Below are 21,581 nucleotides of genomic sequence, written 5' to 3' on the forward strand. Positions count from 1 at the left end.
AACCCTCAAATCTTCAGGAGTTTCCAATCAAAAGTTGGAAACTCAACTCCATCATTCTGTTATATCTGTATCTCTGCTTATCAACGTATACGTGTGATCCGTGCTAGGACACTGCAGGCCCCCATGTAAACTCCAAGGCAATTTAGGAGCATTGAACAATACATCCAGCCGATTATAAAGACATGAACTCTAAGCTGTGAAGTACCTCCTTTTGCTTTCTCAAGTTCAATAATAGGCATTGTTCAGGGTTTCAGCTAGGAATGAACAAGGCTACCCAAAAGATGCAAGATGTATCTAATCCGATAACAGTCTGCAGACATCCTGCCATATTCAACCCTGACTCCTGGAAGAGCACACATAGACAATTGGGACTTTATCTCCACTTTGCTATACTAGTGAAAAATGCTATGTGAACTTCTCCACTTATTAGGAGCAAACCCTAGATGCCAGAGATGTGTTTGCTTGAAGCTACAGCAATTTTTAAATAGACAAATTGATGGTGGCATAAGCTTTTGTAGGTAGACCTTACTTCAAGATGCATAAAATATAAAGTATAAACAAACACACAAACATGGGTCCCATTGGAAGGAGATAGTTTTGCAAGGTGAGAGTAAAAGCAAGCAAACCATAGTTAACAAAGGAGTCAACAAGGCCATAGATGAGTCCAAGCACATTCAAATGTGATGAGTTTCCCTTTCCTCTCCCCAAAACAGACACCCTATGAGGTGGGTGAGGCTGAGAGAGCCCTGATATCACTACTCCGTCAGAACAGCTTTAACAGTGCTGTGGCAAGCCCAAGGTCATCCAGCTGGCTGCATGTGGAGGAGTGGGGAATCAAACCCGGCATGCCAGATTAGCAGTTTGTACTCCTAACCACTACACCAAACTGGCTCATACACCAAGGACAAGAGGCAGAACTGAACTGAGAAACCCTTGGGAAAAAACAATTTATATACAAGCATGAACAATGGATTTTCATCCCATTGGTCAGTTTTGATTTAATTTCTGAGAAAGAATACTTGCATAATTTTATGGTTGGGGGTCACTACAACATGAGGAACTGTGTTAAAGGGTTGCAGCATTAGGAAGGTTGAGAACCACTGTTCTAGATGCTCTCCCTCCCCAGTTTTAGTTTTGGAAGGCCAAACAGTAACAACCTGTCATTTTCCCTTGCCCCTCTCTATTTTTTGGTAGGCCATGTATTGAGTTAAGTTCCATATTCTTTTCACTAGTCTTTAATATACATTAATAACACTGGACATTACTAATCTGGGAAGTATCAACCCTTATTATTAAAATTACTGGACATCTTTCAAAAATATCCCACTATATTTGGAAGCATAACACCAATTAATATAGAAGGGAATGAGACCTGTACTTCATACACCAAGTATTTCCCTTAGGCACAAATATTCATATCTGTATCCATGGGGACTTTACTTGTATTAGTTTATGGCAGATTCTCCTCTTAACGTTTACTATTGCTTGCATATGTTACCAATTTTTTCTCCTTCCACATTCGTATTCATATGGACCAGGTGTGTCTTCACAAGTAGATGTGCATTTGAAAAGCTTAATTGAACCATCTCTTTGAACATAATATGAACTCTAGAAGCAATCAAGCTGATTGTAAGCAAGCCTGCATCTCTGGGCTTTGCAAAGAAAGAATTACACAGTGTAGCTAGAAGGACTTAGTGTTGTGTGTGTGTGTGTGTTTTTAAATTCAGCAAAATCTGGTTGTTGACTAGCTTCCCTGGGGGGAGCCCAACAGTCTCATTTATTGTGTCATCAATATCTTTGTACTACTACCCAAGAAAGAGGAGGCATCAGCGAATGTTTGACAGGGTCACATTGTCATCACTCACAGCATAGGCTAATGGAAAGCTGGAGATGGAAAGTGGGCTCACATCTCCCTCTGTGTCATCTCATTTAGTCTTTGAATGACCTGCTGGAAACAATGGTGCAAACCCAAAATATCTTTGACATTAAAACCGGACAAAGCGGGACAAAGGAGCTCTCTAGGTTGCTGACACAGTCCGATTTAACTACAAAGCCTCAAGATAAATACCGGCATATCTTAGTTGAGTATGTGATGCTGTTGGAGCACATACAGATTGCATAATTATCAGGATCAAGCTATGGCTGTTACTAGATGTCCCAAGGGTGGTCTTCCAACAATGAAACCTACATAACATTTTCAACTCTGGTTTATTAAACCAATTTGACCAGTATTTAGAGGGTGGGTAATTCAGAAGAGATGAAGACCATCAAGACTAGGTGAGCAAGACTAGGGCAGTGCCCCATGGGCAATAATGAACTCATTCTCAAAATAAAATATAAATTTCACTGTGGGCAACAAAGTGAATTTGTCATTGTTATCCAGACTGTTCCTTTCTTGCTTGACAGGCAGTTTTCTCATTCTGAATTCTGTTTGTCGCAGGCATTTTCATTATAATGGACATTCTTCCAATTGTTAACAGGGCCTAATGGGATACCTAGCTGAGCTCACAGAAAAGCAGCATTCTTTTTTTTTCTTCATCTTAGCCATTCCATTCAATTAGCCTGACAGATATGGGTTTACAAACCAAATGACCTGTAAGAAACACACCATTTTTTGTTTGTTTCAAAAAGTGCTGTAATTCGATTGTTTTATGGTCTGTTGGTGGTGTCTAGAAAAACAGGGGATCACTGTGATTCAGTTTCCAATGATGTAGCTTCTTCTAAACAGGTTTCTTTTCCCTTCCTTGATTAAGAATAATCAGGTGCTCATGGAAATCTTCTAGATGGCTAAAGCAGTTATACATTGGGCACGCTGTGGCAAAAAAGAACAAACATACTAGATTAAGTCTGAGATGAAAGGATTCATTACAGATTAAACTTTTTTTTACTAGTACCAATTTACCAAAACCTATCTCCTCCCCTTTTGCCAAAAACACCCCCCCCCCTTTTCTGGAGATTGTTTCAACAGTGTTTCCTGTACCAGATGCATTGTCCTCATTCTGAATTGTCCTGGTTTGATCTGTACATAGCCAAATCTAATATAGTTATTCAGTGCATTTCTTACCCTTGTTTTTTCTCCAGTGGGGACTCAAAGCAGTTAGCAAAAATGCCATTTTATATACATGGAATACAATGTAAATAAGCAAATGGGGAAAGGCACAAGAAATGTCATCCTGGGCTTCTGGCCACTCCCACACTTTTTAAGTGCCTGCAACAGGAGAAAAATGGAAACTCAGCTTAGATCTTCAGCCTCTGGCCAACATCTTACCACAGCTCCATATATAATTCACACATCCTTCACTTTATCCACACAAGAATCCTGTGTAGAAACAGAATCTGTAATCAGGTTGCTGGACTAAATGGACCATAGGTCTGATCCTATCGGTCTGTTTTTATATTATTACTAGCTTCAAAGCCCATTTTTTAAAAACTGGGCTTTGAAAGGGGAGAAGGGGGAAGGGGAAGAGAAGGGGGATGGGCCCCCCTGGCAGGTTACCTTGTTGTCGCATCCCAGGCCCACCGCCAGCTTCTCCATCTGGAGAGCTGGCCAGGCAGAGAGGAGCCCCTTGGAGAGAGGGGCAGCGGAGAGGCCCGTCCCCGCTGGGCGCACCACTGGAGAGCTGCCCCTCTCCAGGAAGGCCTTTTGCTGTGTTGCCAATGTGGCAAAAGAGCTTCCCAGACCAAGAGGCAGCGGAGAGGCCCTTCCCTGCTGGATGTGCCGGCGGGGAGGTACCCCTTGGCCCGGAAAGGCTTTTCGCCACTGTGCAGCAGAGAAGCCCCTCCCTACCGGGTGAGCCAGCGGAGAGCTGCACCATGGCCCAGGAAGGCCTGTCGCCACATCTGCATCACAGCAAAAAGGCTTCCCGGACCAAGGGGCAGTGGAGAGGCCCTTCCCCACCAGGCATGCCAGCGGAGAGCTGCCCCTTGGCCCAGGAAGGCCTTTTGCTGCAGGGCAGCGGAAAGGCCCCTCCCTGCCGGGCGAGCCGGCAGAGAGCTGCACCTTGGCCCAGGAAGGCCTTTCACTGGGTTTGCAACAGGCTGAGATACCCTTGCAAGCCAAGGGGCAGCAGAAAGCCCTCCCCCCCTCATTAGGCACGCCATAGGAGAGCTGCCCTGTTATGCTCAGGCAGTCAAGTGTGGATATGGATAAACAGTAACATGTTACTTAGTAACTCTCTATTTGCTCACAGATGCAATATTCTTGCCATATTTTCTAAATAGCCTTTACACTGCAATAGATCATCTCAGAATATGTAAATTAATATTAATATTAAAAGTAAAGGTATCCCCTGTACAAGCACCGAGTCATGTCTGACCCTTGGGGTGACGCCCTCTAGCGTTTTCATGGCAGACTCAATACGGGGTGGTTTGCCAGTGCCTTCCCCAATATTAATATTATGTTGTGCAAAATTAAAATCCGTGAGGAATGCTAATTGGAATAACAAATCAGCAGCAAATATACGGTGTGAACCTGAATTGTACCCTTCTAAACCTACCAACTTCAGTGGATTTGTAAATGCATATACTACTTAGGATTGCTTTCATAACTGAAGCTTTATTTTGAGTAAATCCAGAATCAATTATTTCTTCTGCTTTTAATTGAACCAAATTGAAAATGAGCCTTTCCTCGTGGATATAAGGTAGCATTGTATGTTGCTGTTGTGAACACCCCTTTATTTTGCCATCAAATCCCAGCTGAGTTTAGGTGGCCCTGTGGGGTTTTCAAGGCAAGAGATGTTGTTTGCTATCGCTTGTCTCCACATATGCTAACCAAGGCTGACCCTACTTAACGTCCAAGGTCTGACAAAAGCAGGCTAACCTGGGCTTTCAAGATGAACACTTATTGGTTCTAATCCGTAATATCACTCAGGGGTAGTCAAACTGCGGCCCTCCACATGTCCATGGACTACAATTCCCATGAGCCCCTCCCTTTTGTGCCCCGAGCAAGTACCCTACCCAATCAAACCCAGAGCCAGTTTGGTGTAGTGGTTAGGAGTGCGGACTTGTAATCTGGCATGCCAGGTTCGATTCTGCGCTCCCCCACATACAACCAGCTGGGTGACCTTGGGCTCGCCACGGCACTGATAAAACTGTTCTGACCGGGCAGTGATATCAGTGCTCTCTCAGCCTCACCCACCCCACAGGGTGTCTGTTGTGGGGGGAGGAATGGGAAGGCGACTGTAAGCCGCTTTGAGCCTCCTTCGGGTAGGGAAAAGCGGCATATAAGAACCAACTCTTCTTCTTCTTCTTCAATTTTTTAAAAAAATAGTTTATTCACTTAATGAAGAACCTTCTCTCAACCTTCAGGGGTAACATCAAATCATATTTTTAAATCTTGTTAAGAAGTCATCAGCCCTTTTCCTACAGCAAGGCTATTCTTCCGACTCCTGCTATGCTGAAGCTGTACCAGGGCAAGACCCAAGAGAGGAGAGTTAAAGGGGAAATTGCTGAGAAAATGTTGTGTATATAGAATCATAGAATCATAGAGTTGGAAGGGGCCATACAGGCCATCTAGTCCAACCCCCTGCTCAACGCAGGATTAGCCCTAAGCATCCTAAAGCATCCAAGAAAAGTGTGTATCCAACCTTTGCTTGAAGACTGCCGGTGAGGGGGAGCTCACCACCTCCTTAGGCAGCCTATTCCACTGCTGAACTACTCTGACTGTGAAAATTTTTTTCCTGATATCTAGCCTATATCGTTGTACTTGAAGTTTAAACCCATTACTGCGTGTCCTCTCCTCTGCAGCCAACAGAAACAGCATCCTGCCCTCCTCCAAGCGACAACCTTTCAAATACTTAAAGAGGGCTATCATGTCCCCTCTCAACCTCCTTTTCTCCAGGCTGAACATTCCCAAGTCCCTCAACCTATCTTCATAGGGCTTGGTCCCTTGGCCCCAGATCATCTTCGTCGCTCTCCTCTGTACCCTTTCAATTTTATCTACGTCCTTCTTGAAGTGAGGCCTCCAGAACTGCACACAGTACTCCAAGTGTGGTCTGACCAGTGGCTTCTTGGTTTAACTGATTTTATTTATTTGCAATCTGTGCCCTCTGGTGCTTCACATCTGGGGTAATTTACGTCAACTGATAGATGTTCCCATTTAGCATTCTTGTTAACATGGAGGTAAATTTGTGTGAATTGAATCAACTTCACTGGAGTATTGAAACTCCACCATGGGTAGTGATTTCATTCAGGTCCTTTAGTCATGTTTGATAGCTAGATTGTGTCAGTTGGAAGCACCTTTAATTGAAAGAGATCTTGCAAAAAAGAGTGGATTTTTAAAAACATTTTAAAACCTTAAACTCTTACCTCTTCTCCAGCTAAGGGACCCTTTTCTCGTTGTGTTTGTGCAGTTCGTGGAAATGCGCAAGTATGTGGCTCCTTCCAGCATGCTTGGGTATATATCAGAAATCGTGGGCCATGGGGGATGGAATCCATTTTACATCTCTACTCTTGAAATGCCCCAATTTCTGGCACTGGTGGGCAGTTTCTGGGATTGGTGCTTCCAGGATGAATAGCCTCTTACACAGTCTGAAACTTCTCATGTTACTTTCACAGCACTGAAAGGAGCTGTGCTTGGTTCCCATGTGAACATCTTAACCTTAGATGGTTGTGCTGGGTGGCCTTGCCAGTGCCTTCCCCAGTCATTACCGTTTTCCCCTCAGCAAGGTGGGTACTCATTTTACCGACCTCAGAAGGATGGAAGGCTGAGTCGACCTTGAGCCGGCTGCTGGGATTGAACTCCCAGCCTTATAGGCAGAGGTTTCAGACTGCATGTCTGCTGCCTTACCACTCTGCAGCACAAGAGTAACCTTTATATTATAGTAGAAATATCTTTCTTCTGGGAGAATTTCCCCCCTATTTGTTTGCTGTATTCCATTTTCTTAGGCAGCAGCATTTTGAAACTTTGTGTCCTGATATTATCTGATCTTTAGAGACAATTGTGTTTGTTTTCCTTCACGGCTATGTCTGTGTTTTCCTCTTGGTGATGTTTGAAATGCCACTGCTGCCGTGTTGGAGTGGTCTTTAAGCAGATGCTGTGCACAGTGGCGCATGTCTCTGCAATAAATTTCTCTAAAACTATCCTCTCCCAGCCACCTGCGTCTTTACGCAGCTTCTGTAAGTGGAGCAGCCTGCTTGTACTGCTAGATATCATTAATCCATCCTTGAGCAACACAGCAGGAGATATAGCACTGCACAGTCAGAGTCATTGTTTTAGCCTTGTTTTATGACCCAGAAGTCCCATTCAGGAACGACCCCAGCTTGCAAGCCAGGCAGATCCCTTCAAGAGTGATGGAGAAGGATGGGATTAAAGTGTTTTAAAATCTTTGCACTTGCCTGTTTTCCAGGTTTCGGATTCTAGGTTTAATGGCTATTGCTGCCACTCAGATTGACTGATTGTGCAAATTTTCACTCTCTGCTTGTCTGTCTTTCTTTCTCCTTTTTTTTTAAGAGTAAAAAGGACCGTATGAAGGCTTGGATAAGGGCCCACCTACCCACCTGGTGTAAAGAAAGAGATTCCTGGTCTGTCTACATCTTTGCTCCTCAGTCTAAGTAAGGCACTTGAGTTTGATTCATAACAGTGTGGTAGGCAGGGCTCCCAGATCCTCTGTTCAAAGAAATGTTAACAGAATTTGGCAGTCAAGAATGCCTGCCAACTTTGAGTTAGAATCACAAGAACCAAATAGGCTCTGTCAGCTAAAAGACTTGTGCTAACATCCAGAAACTTTCTGGACCCAGCATCTCTGAAGTCAAGCGATAAATTTTACAGCTTCTACTGTAAACCACAATAAGAGATGCTAAAAATCTCAACATATGCATAAAGATAGTAAAAGGTAGATATTTTAAACTGGGGACCCACAAGCTTAAGGGCATCTCATTTCTTTCTCTCATACTCTGTCCTCTTTCCTTTACTTGCAAGCCCCCATAGCATCTACATTTTTCTTGCTTCCTTCTCTCATTCCCAACCTATGTTTATCTCCCCTCCCCCATCTTCAGCTTTCCCTCCTTCCATTCCTCAGTAGCCTTTGGTACCCAGTTGTAATCCAGGCCTAGTTGCTCAGTGGGGAACCCTCACGGTCTTGTGGGAGGCACCTCAGCTACCCCTCATATCCACCTTCCAATGCTATTTCATCTTTCTGTCCTCCTGACAACTTCCAAATCATCTCCCTTTCCCTGCTTCCTTCTTTCCCTCCCATCCACCAACCATTCTACTTTTTATCTGCCCCCATCTTCAGCTACATTTATTATTTATCTCAGTTAAACCCTTTCACCACAGTTGGGATTCAAGGCAGGTAATATCAATCTCCTGTCTTCCATTTCAACCTTAAAACATCACTGTGAGGTAGTTAGGCTGAGAATGCATGACTGGGCCCAGGTCATACAATAAGTACCATGATGGTATTGGGATTTCAATCTGAGTTTCCCAGATCTTAGTCTGAAACTCTAACCACTACACTACACTGGCTTTCATTGGGTGGCTATTATTGAACAGTAGTAAGCAGCCAGACTGTGATGAGTCATGGAAGTTGTGTAGTGTAAATTGTCCATGGTTATTGCTGGGCTTGGCCCCAGGGGTCTCCCTCAAAAGCCAAAACTGCCCTGGAAAGGGCCCTTCTCCCTTCCCCTGTCTTTTACTGACAGAAACCAAGGCTTCAGGTGGCAATCCTGTTGTGATGTCCTAGCAGCAGCCACAGAGGACATTTGCTTCTTAGATCTACAGGCACCGCTTCTATTATTTTTTAAAGATCTATTTTTTTAACGATCTTGAGGTGGCGGCTTGTAGAAATATGTGTCATGTCTGTTCATGGCTCCAGTCTATAAATAATTGACATGTCCATGTCTGCTGTTATGCCAAAAGAATCTTGGGGCAAATTTGCAAATATCAGATGGAAATTGTTCCCTTTAGTCTGCTTAAACTCCTGGGCTTAAAATTCAGGCTATTTGGGAAGAGATATAATCAGAATCCTAACACCTAAGTAAGAAAGCCTTTCAGTAATAACACAATTATACAATTTGAGGATGGTAAAGGATACCAAGGCACCTTTTGAAAAAAGTATGACCCTGACAATGAGAGATGTTTGAAGAAGATTAATTCCAATAATAAGCTTTGTAAGGTGGAGAATTTAGAGGCAAAAGTGTAGATCAAACAAAGTGCTGTTCTGGAACTATTTGTGTTCCAGTTTTGCTTTAATGAGAAAACATGTACTAATTGCCATTCAGTTTTCTGTGGGGGAGAAAAGATTGTATTAAGTATCTGCTTTAGGAAGGAATAGCAGTCTTCATGTGATTATAGCAATTTTCTTTGTCTTTCACCTCTCTTTTCCCTGTAGATTCCGTCTGGTATGCAATAAAATCATCACTCATAAGATGTTTGATCATATTGTGTTGGTCATAATTTTTCTGAACTGCATCACCATTGCTATGGAACGTCCCAAAATCGAGCCACACAGTGCTGTAAGTAGCCAAGTACATCATTTCCCAATGGTAACCTTGCCAACCTGTCAGGCAGAGGATTTTCTTTGGGCCTGCGATTGGTTTTGTGGGGAGGGTTGTGGCTAATGTTCAGATGGTGCAAAAAGGAAAAATACATCCAAGTTAAATTACTTTGATCTGATTCATAGGCCTACTATGCATCGTGTTTTCACGTGCTTTCACCACACATGTCTATTCTTACTTCAGCACTCAGTTCGTTTTCTAGTCAGTGTCTCTCCATATTTTCTGAGAGTGTTCTTGTGCTGGTTTTTCCCTTGTTTCACTTCCAAGCCAAAGTTATTCAAAAGCAGACTGATTCCCTCAGATTTCCACCCTTGACTTTTTTTGCCCCTCAGAGACCACTCCCCTGCCCGCATTGTGGTCATAGAAGCCTAGATTTGGAAGGGGCCATAGAAGCCATCTAGTCCAATACCCTGCTCAGTGCAGGATCAGCTTAAAAAATACAGGATAAGTGTCAGTCCAGCCGCTGCTTGAAGAGGTCATCTCTCCCTCTCTGCACCTTTGGCCTTCCTTACCAAAGGTGTACTTGCTATTGCTTACTTTTTGCAACATATAATTTTTGCAGGGTTTTGACAAGCAGGATGAGTTTATCACTAAACAGGGTAAAAAAACATTGACAGTAAAGGCTTTGAACATTTTGCAAGAGGTAACATTGCCTTGCAATTATTTTGTTACAGATACTTCAGTTCTTCAAGGAGCCTCTTCACAAATTCTGAAAGGGTAAAGGGAGGGAGGGGGTCAAGACCAGCATCAGGTCATGTGTCACTAATCAAGCCGATCAGTGACCACGGTGACTGCCAGTCCTCATCTGGTCATAGAATCATAGAATCATAGAGTTGGTCCACAACCCATGATGCATTTTCCATTAAAATCCTTGTGGTTCAAAGAATGCAGTCAAGCTGGGAAACATTCATAGTGAATCTGACAAAAGATTTCTTTTGAGTCTGACTACAGCCCTTCATTTCCACACAAGAGCCATCTTGTTTTCCCTTGTTTTACTTTTTTTCTTTAATTGACAAGTGGTATGAGTCGCTAATAGTGATCTGGAACTTTTGCTAGTCTCACTTCACTGAAGTAAAGTAACAGGGGAAACTGTGCTTCTCTGGCAGTCTTTTCACAAGCTCTGAATGGGGGGAGGGAAGAGAGAAGATCAGCAATGAAAGGGGCGATGGTGGAGGGTGGTGACTCTTTTTCATTTTACATGGTGGCTGATAACACAAAAGAGAGCCCAATAGAGTTTGGCAATAAGAAAAGGGAACTTCACAGCTGCTCTAGTCAGTTTCATAAACAGTTTGATCAATTTTGATTTGCTTGCCTTTCTTTGCCATTAAAGGTTTTGAATTTGAATTTTGGAACTGAACTATGACGATTTAAATGGTAGATGCTTATTTGACTATAACGCACATGTGCAATAGGGCAACTACTTAAATTATTTAAAAACCCTTTAAACACTACCTTCCACATGTTACAAGTGATGTTCTCACCCCAGTAAAGAAAAACTACCATTCGGGGTTGCAGATTCAGAAGAATTGCACCAGAGGAAAAAGAATGGTGCGTACAGCAAGCACAGAAATTCAAAGTCAAGCTCAAATTCTCTGCAGTAAGCATAATAGGCCATAGGGTCCCTGTAAGTTGGAAGCAGTTTGAAAACACTTAACACATACAGAGAGAGATGATTCCACTCTATTGACATGCAACAGGGCTTCTGCTTTTAAAATTATGAACGCTCTCCATCTAAATTCAAACCACTCCTTTTGGCTCTTATTACATGCGCACCATGGGAGAGCTAGCTATCACCTGCAGATCCTGTTGCTCTCTTATTGGAATTCAGATGCTTACTAGTGTATCTGTGCAATTCTTTTGCATAACTCATCTCCAAATTTGCACGCATCTTGACTGCAACAAGGCCTCGTCTATTTCCAATAGATTCTGAATTTTTAACTGCACCTGCATGTCATTAATTAAAGCAATAAACGATCCATTCTGAGAATGGTTGAAAAAGGGGTTTTCCCACTAATGCTTTGCTCCTGCCAAGCTGTCTTTCATTCTGCTCTGCTCCATGCAATAGTAGCATCAATGTGTTGAAGACATCAAGACTTTCTAGGTTTTGCATCCTATTTTCCGAAGGCACAATTGGCTTGTTTTGATACTTGACACAGATATGGCATCTGTCACAATTTTCTTCTCCAATAAACATTCAAACACTTTTGCTTCCTTGTTGCAACATTGGTTTTTTGGTCCTTTCCATCTGTTCAGCATTGGCATGAGGGGATAGGAGGGAAGGGAGGAACTGCTCATTTTGTAATTCTTTTTCTTTGTTTTTTTCTCTTTGTTCTGATATGCACAGACATCTTCATTCTGTTTCCCTGAAACATTTGTTTTGTTAGATTCACATAATGGTTTTTCAAGCCAGATCTTCATAGCAGCAGTCAAATACAAACCAGATAAGCACATTAATCTGACTGTTTTATTATTGACTAGAAAATAAGCCCGCTGTTGCCTGAATACAGCGGGCCCTAGGAGTTAATTCCCCCCCCCCGTGGAGCAGGCTACCGAAAGCGTAGGAGGGAGGAAGAGCGGAGAGCCATTCGGAGGCATTCTCCCTCCCTCTCTGAGTCCCGTCCTTGCGGCCGCCCTGGCCGCTCATCGAGGGCTCCTCAGGCTCTTCTCCCCGCCCCACGGAGTGGGCGCACAGGCCGCGCGGCAGGCCCTGCAGCCTTGTTGAGCAAGGCGAGCTTGGCTGGCTGGCTGATGGGCGGGAGAAGGAGGCTTCGGCCCAGCGGCAGCAGCAAAGGTCCGCGCAGCAGCAAGAGGCGGCGGAGGCATAGCCGCTGGGGCGTCAGGGGCGGCGCGGACATCTCCGGCGGCGGCGCTGATGGGGCCACAAGCTTTGCTCCCACTGCCGGCGCAGCAGAAGCCTGTGGATTGTTGGGCTGACGGCCCCACCTGCTTCTGGGCGGTCAGCGATTCGGCGGCGGGCTGCAGGGCTCCGTGGAGGTGGCAGCGGGAGGCAAGTGCGGCCAGCGGCTTGGCGGTGGGCTGCGGGGCTCCATGTTGTTGTTGGAGGAGGCGTCGGGAGGCGTCCGGCCGCCTGCTAAGGAGCAACTGCGAGCCGCGCTGGGGATCGGAGGGACCAAGCGCCTGCCGATTGGTCCCTCCGATTGTCTGTCCAGAGGAAGGGTCCAATTAGGACCCTTCCTCATCACGGACACATCCCGCCCCAGAACCCCTTACCCTTTTATATAGTCCGTGGCGCCCGTGGCGCCACGGGCGGTGTCAAGATGTGGAATATCTTCTGGCATGACCCCTGGGATGGAAAAGAGTACTGATGTGACGGACGTAGTCCCACCCCAGGGAGAGTGCCAGAAGAGTCAGGGGGGTAGCCAGTGGATGAGGCCAAGACAGCTGCTGCGCCACTGGTGGAGGCCCAGGCAGTGGCCATACCGACACAGGCAACAGCAACAGCTTGAGGAGAGCCCAGAGGAGTGCTCCGAGCCAAAACACCATGGTGCAAACCAAGGTGTGTGGGGCGGGGGGCAGCTAGGCAGAAGGACTGTGCACCAGGGGCACAGGCCAAGCCCGGGTGAGCATCCAGCCAGTGTCCTCTGCTGCCTCTGCCGCTGCCCACCAACTGCACCACGTGAGGTGGGGGGCAGTAGTCAAGAGCAGAGGTGAGCCTGTTACCCAAATTGCATGGACACACATATCCTAGAACATGTGTCTTAGAGTTGGTGGGGAAGATAGCTCAACTATGCAGTAGAATGCTGGACCAGAAATTGGGAGTCCCAGCCTAAACCTACCCTGTCATCAGGAAAGCTTGCTGGGAACTTTGGGACAGTCAGCCCAACCTAGAATAATAGAATCACAGAGTTGGAAGGAGCCATCCAAGCCATCTAGTCCAACCCCCTGCTCAACACAGGATCAGCCTAAATCATCCAGGATAAGTATCTATCCAGCAGCTGCTTGAAGACTGCCAGTGAGGGGGAGCTCACCACCTCCATAGGCAGCCAAGAGAGAGGGAGGGGGCCTAGATCAAAGAGCCCCAGAGCAGGTGTGTGTTCCACATACCTTGTGAGAGTCACACTGTCACACATTTTTTTCCAGTTACTTGCTGCCACATCCTATGCATGTTTACTTGGACACAAGTCTCACTGAATACAATGGGGCTTACATCCTAGTAAGTTTGCAGTTCCAGAGAGACAAAGAGAAGGCCAAACAGTCACACAGAATTCTCAAGCCCTTTTGGGTCATTTGGGACTCCTGCCTTAAATACCAGGAAAACACACCACACATGATCCTTTTTGATACACACAGGTACCATTTTCTGTGAATAGGACAACATGTGTATCTTCTGTCTTTGGTATGTAAAGTCTGAAACTTGGTTTTGTTCTAGGTTTTTGTTTTCGTGTTCCTCAGCAGAGTGGAGATTTGAACCTGGAGCCCCCAGATCCTAGTCTAACACTCTGGCCACTATTGCATACTGGGTCTCTGCTTTTCCCTCTTCTCTATCCCTGCCAGCCTCTTTTTGGGGGAAATCTGGTCAAGTTGCTATTATTGTGCAGGTGCAGGTCACTCAGCTTATTTGTGTGGTGACCAACAAGATCTTGGGGGTATAAGTCGATGTTCCCTTAGTCAGATATTCAAAGATACTTGGATCCAGCCATTGTGGGAAGGATGTTTAAATAGATGTCTTTTTATAATAATTTGGGACCCTTTAAAACTCTTTTTTTTTTTTTTTTTTTGCTCTGAAACTAAGTCCTATCGTACATCCTGGGTCAACAAATGAATGAGGTGGCAGCTGTCCATGGTGCTAACATAAATGACTGCTCATTGAATTAAATTTTAAATGTGCGTATTTGGGCTTTCTGTTCTTTGGAGTAAACATATAGCAACTGCCAGGAATTAAAAGGTATACAGCTGGGGTAAGAAGTCTACTTAAAAAAAAAAACCTTATCTCTCTGTGTTTCTTTTAAAATAGGAACGAATTTTCCTGACACTGTCGAACTACATTTTCACAGCAATTTTCCTGGCTGAGATGACTATAAAGGTAATTGAGCCTGTGATCACCTTTTCAGCAATCCCTCATCACTTGCACCTTTCATATCCACCCAGACAACACACTGCTCTCCTGCAGACTACAAACACCCACTCATCCTCAAACTTTGTCCACCCACAAAAAGTAGCAGGGAGCAAAGAGGTTAGTACTGAGTCAACCCAACATATGCAATGGAGATGCAAATGCACAGTTGCCTCGGAAATGGGATTGAATGTGCAATTCTTTCCTAATGCTGGTGTGAAACTTGCATGCATTCAGTCAGTGTGATGGCCATATTTCTAAGGCTTATTCAGCATTATGATCCCCATCTGATGGATTACTAGCATCATTATTGTTTTGTCAGTGCGAATTATGGAGGAGGGTCTTCTTTTGATGGTGTTTTGTCACTTTTTTGTTGTTTGACAGGTGGTGGCACTAGGCTTGTGTTTTGGTGAAAAGGCATACTTGAGAAGCAGTTGGAATATGCTGGATGGGGTGCTGGTTCTCATCTCCGCTATCGACATCCTGGTTTCGATGGTTTCTGACAGTGGCACAAAAATTCTTGGCATGCTAAGAGTCTTGCGGCTGCTGCGAACACTCCGGCCATTAAGGTAGGGAAACTACATGAGGCCATGCAGCAACATCAAGCAATATAATCAACCGTGTAACAATTAATAAACTGTGCAGTGCAAAGAAACAGAAGTGAACTTGGAGAAACAATCGGTAGAAGAATATATCATGTGTGACTATTGTTTCTGATTTTTTAAATAAAAAATCTGTCCCTGCAGGCCTTGGAGTCACATAAAACTAACTTGTGACAGCACATTCTACAGCCTTTGATTCAAGCAGTTACTGCTCACGTTCTTTCAAGTGGGTAGCCACAGGGGTCTGAAGTAGCACAACAAAAATTGAGTCCAGTAGCACGTTTAAGACCAACAAAGATTCATTCATTCCAACAGGTCCTGCCACCAACCTGGTTTCCTTTTTTGACCAAGTAACAGGTTTGCTGGATCGTGGAAATTCTGTTGATGTCATTTACTTGGATTTTAGTAAAGCTTTTGACAAGGTTCCCCATGATGTTCTGATGGATAAGTTGAAGGACTACAATCTGGATTTTCAGATAGTTAAGTGGATAGTGCATTAGTTAGAGAACCGCACTCAAAGAGTTGTTGTCAATGGTGTTTCATCAGACTGGAGAGAGGTGAGTAGCGGGGTACCTCAGGGCTCGGTGCTCGGCCCGATACTTTTTAACATATTTATTAATGTTCTAGATGAGGGGGTGCAGGGACTACTCATCAAGTTTGCAGATGACACCAAATTGGGAGGACTGGCAAATACTCCGGAAGATAGAGACAGAGTTCAACGAGATTTGAACACAATGGAAAAATGGGCAAATGAGAACAAGATGCAATTTAATAAAGATAAGTGTAAAGTTCTGCATCTTGGTCAGAAAAATGAAAAGCAAGCCTACTGGATGGGGGATACACTTCTAGGTAACACTGTGTGTGAATGAGACCTTGGGGTACTTGTGGATTGTAAACTAAACATGAGCAGGCAGTGTGATGCAGCGGTAAAAAAGGCGAATACCATTTTGGGCTGTATCAACAGGGGCATCACATCAAAATCAAAAGATGTCATAGTCCCATTGTATACGGCACTGGTCAGACCACACCTGGAGTACTGTGTGCAGTTCTGGAGGCCTCACTTCAAGAAGGACGTAGATAAAATTGAAAGGGTACAAAGGAGAGCGACGAAGATGATCTGGGGCCAAGGGACCAAGCCCTATGAAGATAGGTTGAGGGACTTGGGAATGTTCAGCCTGGAAAAAAGGAGGTTGAGAGGGGACATGATAGCCCTCTTTAAGTATTTGAAAGGTTGTCATGGAGGAGGGCAGGATACTGTTTCCATTGGCTGCAGAGGAGAGGACACGCAGTAATGGGTTTAAACTTCAAGTACAACGATATAGGCTAGCTATCAGGAAAAAAAATTTCACAGTCAGAGTAGTTCAGCAGTGGAATAGGCTGCCTAAGGAGGTGGTAAACTCCCCCTCACTGGCAGTCTTCAAGTAAAGGTTGGATACACACTTTTCTTGGATGCTTTAGGATGCTTAGGGCTAATCCTGCGTTGAGCAGGGGGTTGGACTAGATGGCCTGAATGGCTCCTTCCAACTCTATGATTCTATGATTCAAGGTGTGAGCTTTCTCCAGTGCATGTACTGTTCTTCAGACAAAATGAAACAATTTACCTTTTCTTTATATCTGTACTCTCATGATCCTTGTTCCATTTTGTCTGAGGAAGAAGGCATGCACTCGAAAGCTCACGCCTTGAATAAATCTTTCTTGGTCTTGAAGGTGCCATTGGACTCAAATTTTGTTGTGCTGACATTCTTGGCATTCATGTGAATAAAAACGGTCTTCCTGAGGGTTGATGTGTACAAGATCAGGAGATACATTTTCATGCTGTTTCATATTTTTTGGACCTTATTGCTGGTTTAAAAACAGGCAAGGCAGCAGGGCCCAATTGGATACCCCCTGATTTAATCAAGGATTTTGCCACTTGGAGGTCCCCAATTTTAACATACATGTTTTGGACTATTGATTATTTTGGACAATTTCCTATGAACTAGCAGGAGACTAAAGGGGATATACCAGCCCCAATGAATTGTAGAACTATCGTACTGTCATCTTTTGGCAAACTTTATGTAAGTCATATATTCATTAAGTTGAAAACTTGAATGGACACAAATGTTGGGAATAGAACGAGCTGGATTTCATAGAGGTATGTGAACAACCAATCATTGTGTTGCCATTGTGCATATGGCTGAGAAAATTTAGAACCAAACAGGGTAGATTATATGTTGCTTTCTTTGTTTAAAAATCTGAATTTGATACAGTCTTTCAAGATAGACTATGGGAGAGGCTATGCAGGTTACTTTTTTAATTAGTTGTATTTTTTCTAATACTCAGATTAATGTCAATTATGATGTAAGTGTTAAGTGAAATGTTCTGTTATCCAAGAATGTTTTGATCAAAATCAGGGGAATCGGGTATGTGAAAAGGGGGATAACTAGCAGGATCTGTTTTGCACAGTTTACGAGGTGATTAAGCCCTTCAGGAATCCAAGGCAAACAACAAATACTGTTTGATATAATATTGTAGCTTTATATGGAGAAAGCTAGGGAGTTCCAGAAGAACATTTACTTCTGCTTCATTGACTATGCTAAAGCCTTTGATTGTGTGGAGCACAACAAATTGTGGCAAGTTCTTAAAGAGATGGGGATACCAGAGCATCTTATCTGTCTCTTGAGAAACCTATATGCAAGTTAAGAAGCAACAGTGAAAATCAGGCATGGAATCACTGATTGGTTCAAAATTGAGAAAGGAGTTTGGCAAGGCTGTCTACTGTCGCCTTGCCTATTTAACTTGTATGCAGTGCACATCATGAGAAAGGCAGGGTTAGATGAGTCACAAATTGGGATCAAGATAGCAGGGAGAAATATCAACAACCTCAGATATGCAGATGATACCACTCTAATGGCAGAAAGCGAAGAAGAACTAAAGAGCCTGTTGATGCGGGTGAAGGAGGAGAGTGCAAAAGTTGACTTGAAACTCAACATCAAGAAAACAAAGATCATGGCATCTAGCCCTCTCAATTCCTGGCAAATAGATGGGGAAGAAATGGAAGTAGTGACAGATTTTATTTTCCCGGGCTCCAAGATCACTGCAGCTGGGGACTGCAGCAAAGAAATTAAAAGACGCTTGCTCCTGGGAAGGAAAGCTATGGCAAATCTAGGCAGCATCCTAAAAAGCAGAGGTATCACCCTGCCAACAAAATTGCATCTAGTCAAGGCTATGGTCTTCCCAGTTGCAATGTATGGCTGCGAAAGTTGGACCATAAGGAAAGCCAAGCGTCAAAGAATTGAGGCTTTTGAACTCTGGTGCTGGAGAAGACTCTTGCGAGTCCCTTGGACTGCAAGGCGAACAAACCGGTCAGTTCTAGAGATTAGCCCAGACTGCTCCTTAGAAGGCCAGATCCTAAAGATGAAACTCAAATACTTTGGCCACCTCATGAGAAGGAAGGACTCCCTGGAGAAGAGCCTAATGCTGGGAGCGATTGAGGGCAAAAGAAGAAGAGGACGACAGAGAATGAGGTGGCTGGATGGAGTCACCAACCAGTTGGTGCAAACTTAAATGGACTCCGGGGAATGGTAGAGGACAGGAAGGCCTGGAGAATCATTGTCCATGGGGTTGCGATGGGTCGGACATGACTTCGTACCTAACAACAACAACGCTTTATTTACAGAATAAGACTAAGCAATTACACTAACACCTACAGAAGAAAGAAATAGAAAGTGGCTAAATTTGGGGAAGAGGGCAGCAAGGTTCATACGATTACCTATCTTGCACAGATGGAGAAGTTGGGAGGGAGTCAGCAACATGAATCAAACCAGCATCTGGGTCAGGCATTGCCAGAGGGGAGCGAGTACCCTGGAAGCTCCAAGGAACGGTTTTTATACCCTTCCTTAGCCAAATACATGGTAAAAAGTCACATAGCCAAAAGTGGGGTTTGGACAAAAGGGTGCATATGCCCCCTTTGATGTGGGCCCAAAAGGTTGATTTATCCAGGATGTCCAAGATCAAAGTGATCAAAGAGAATGATCTGGGAAACTTGGGACTCGGTTTAATTTAGGTGACTATATAGCAATATAAATCCAGCTTCACATCTAATCCCTCCCCCAACTGCCAGTTTCCAGAGGTCTTTATACTAATGGGGGCAAGATCTTCTGTCAGCCTGGCCTGAAGCAAATGCCTGGTGGAAGAGTTCTATCTTGCAGGCCCTGCAGAACTGAGTTAGTTCCAACAGGGCCTTTAGCTCTTCCAGGAGCTCATTCTGCCAGGTAGGGGCCAGGACTGAGAAGGCCCTGGTGTTGGTCAAGGCAAGACAGACTTCACACCGGCCAGGGATCACCAAGCTATTTAAACTGACAGAGCAAAGAGCCATGCGAGGGGCATAAGGTCTCTCAAGTACACTGGGCCCAGACTGTGAATGGCCTTGAAGGGCAAAACCAAAACCTTGAACTTGATCCAGTATTCAACTGGTAACCCATGCAGCTTCCTCGGCACTAGCTGGATATGGGCTCTCCAAGGTGTTCTAATGAGAATCCTAGCAGCTCCATTTTGCCCCAGCTGTGGTCTTTGGGTCAAGGACAAGGGAAGACCTGCATAGAGTGAGTTACAGAAATCCCATCTGGAGATGACCATCATGTGGATCATTCTTATATTAATCTGAAATATTTCAGGTCATACCATGGAAGAAGTACAATCTTATAAATACCTGGGGAATTATATTCCAATGTTCTCTTTCTTGCATGCTAAAGATACATCTATGAAGGCTGCAGTTCTGAGGAAATGTTTTCCACCATAGGTGCTCAATTTGTTCCTGCAGTTTTGGATGCATTTTGAGCAAAAATAACCTCACTGTTTTTGTATGCCTGGGTACATGCCCAGATATAATCCAGACAAATTTCTATAGATGGATTTTAGCATGCCCTAGATGTATTGTCTCATCTTCCTTATTAATGGAAACTGGCTTATAGCCTGGCTAATGGTTATTATTTTCTGGCTTGCAATTAATCTAGAGAGTAAAGAATCACCAGTTTCACTGTCAAATTCTTTTAAAACTGGATGGGTTCATCTGCTCATAGATAAAGTGAGATTATGTGATTTGGATTATGTCTCTCTTTTGAGCTCAGAAAATAGATATCTTGAGGCAAAGGAATGGTGTGGCCTTCAGGAAGGGAAGTGGCATGTATGTTCACCCCTGGGGCTCACTGACCAAAAAGCCCTTTTAAACAACTGAGCCATATGGAGCAAACTGTTCCTGTGATCAGATGTTTAAAGGGACTTTCTTGGGCAGCCTGTCCCTGGGGCTCACTGCCCTAGAAAGCTGAGTCCCTCAGATCAATCTGAGGGACTGGCTGCATGCCAAGCCCCTTTTAGATAGCTGAGCCACACAGAGCAGTTTAAAGGAGCTTTCTTGGATTCCATTTCAATCCATAAAAAAACAAACAGCTGAGCAGAGCCATTTAAACAAACACATTTTCTCAAGGGGACAGAAAGTTTGTATAGGTTTATGATGCAGCCACAAATAGAACTGCAAAAATGCAGTCTTGCCTATTCTTAGACATGTCCCTGACATGGCAACCCACTTGCCATGAAAGGTCCAGAAATGTGAAAATTACATCTCTGAAATCTGTTGAGCTCCCAGGGCACATTACCCTGCTACAAACAGACAACATTCTTGAGCAAAGAAGCATCCAAAATGATGTAAGCCTCTCACCCTTTAGTTATGTGCTGTTCCTTTCACAGGTGCAAAAGAGCTTTCACCGAGGTCTAATTCATACATGAACAATCCAGGTGTGCAGCTGCTTGTAATATATGTATATGGCTCCATGTAACACCATGTTACCCATCTGAATTAGGCCAGTGTTTTAATAATATTTTCACTTAATCACTATGATAGTTCATTTAGAATATGGTTTTGCAATTAACAAATAATTATTGTACAAATGCATTTACAGTAGCTCAAGTATGTGATTGATGATACATAATTTGCAATTATTTTAATTTTCTTTTTATAGAGGTCTCTGATTGCTTCTGATTCTAAGGTTATTTATTTGAGTGTGAACTAAGTTATCCTGTTTATTGTTATTTATTGCCTAAATTGGCATAAGATCATAGGTGCAGTCAAAGTATACATTTAATTATATTATCTTAATTCTGTCACTAGAAACAAATCTATAAAATGAGGCCTATTTGCTAGGGATGGGTATGAACCACAAAAAATCAAGTTTAGTTTGTGGTTCATGAGTGAACCATGAACCAAGCCATAAACCCAGTTGGCTTTTATGCAAACTGAACTGGTTTATGAGGTTTAGGCCAAACCAACTGAGGTGCAGGGGCAGCCTGCTCCCACAGCTCAGTTGTTTCAGGCTCTGAACCCCTGAGCTATGGGAGCAGGCTGCTCTAGCAACTCAGATGTCTCCAACCTAATT

The 21,581-nt window shown here is 43.9% G+C and overlaps 1 protein-coding gene across 11 annotated transcripts in view; it reads left to right on the forward strand.

Annotated features, from left to right (window-relative positions):
• Positions 1–21,581, forward strand: part of CACNA1G (calcium voltage-gated channel subunit alpha1 G) — a 482,930-nt gene that overhangs the window by 379,643 nt on the left and 81,706 nt on the right. For all 11 annotated transcript variants that reach the window (XM_077327962.1, XM_077327955.1, XM_077327961.1 and 8 more), the window contains 4 exons: positions 7,451–7,551; positions 9,330–9,453; positions 14,471–14,539; positions 14,954–15,138. In XM_077327962.1, coding sequence (XP_077184077.1) covers positions 7,451–7,551; positions 9,330–9,453; positions 14,471–14,539; positions 14,954–15,138 — 479 coding nt within the window. The remainder of the gene's footprint in view (positions 1–7,450; positions 7,552–9,329; positions 9,454–14,470; positions 14,540–14,953; positions 15,139–21,581) is intronic.

This window comes from Paroedura picta, chromosome 3 (genome assembly GCF_049243985.1).
Source record: "Paroedura picta isolate Pp20150507F chromosome 3, Ppicta_v3.0, whole genome shotgun sequence".
Taxonomy (NCBI): domain Eukaryota; kingdom Metazoa; phylum Chordata; class Lepidosauria; order Squamata; family Gekkonidae; genus Paroedura; species Paroedura picta.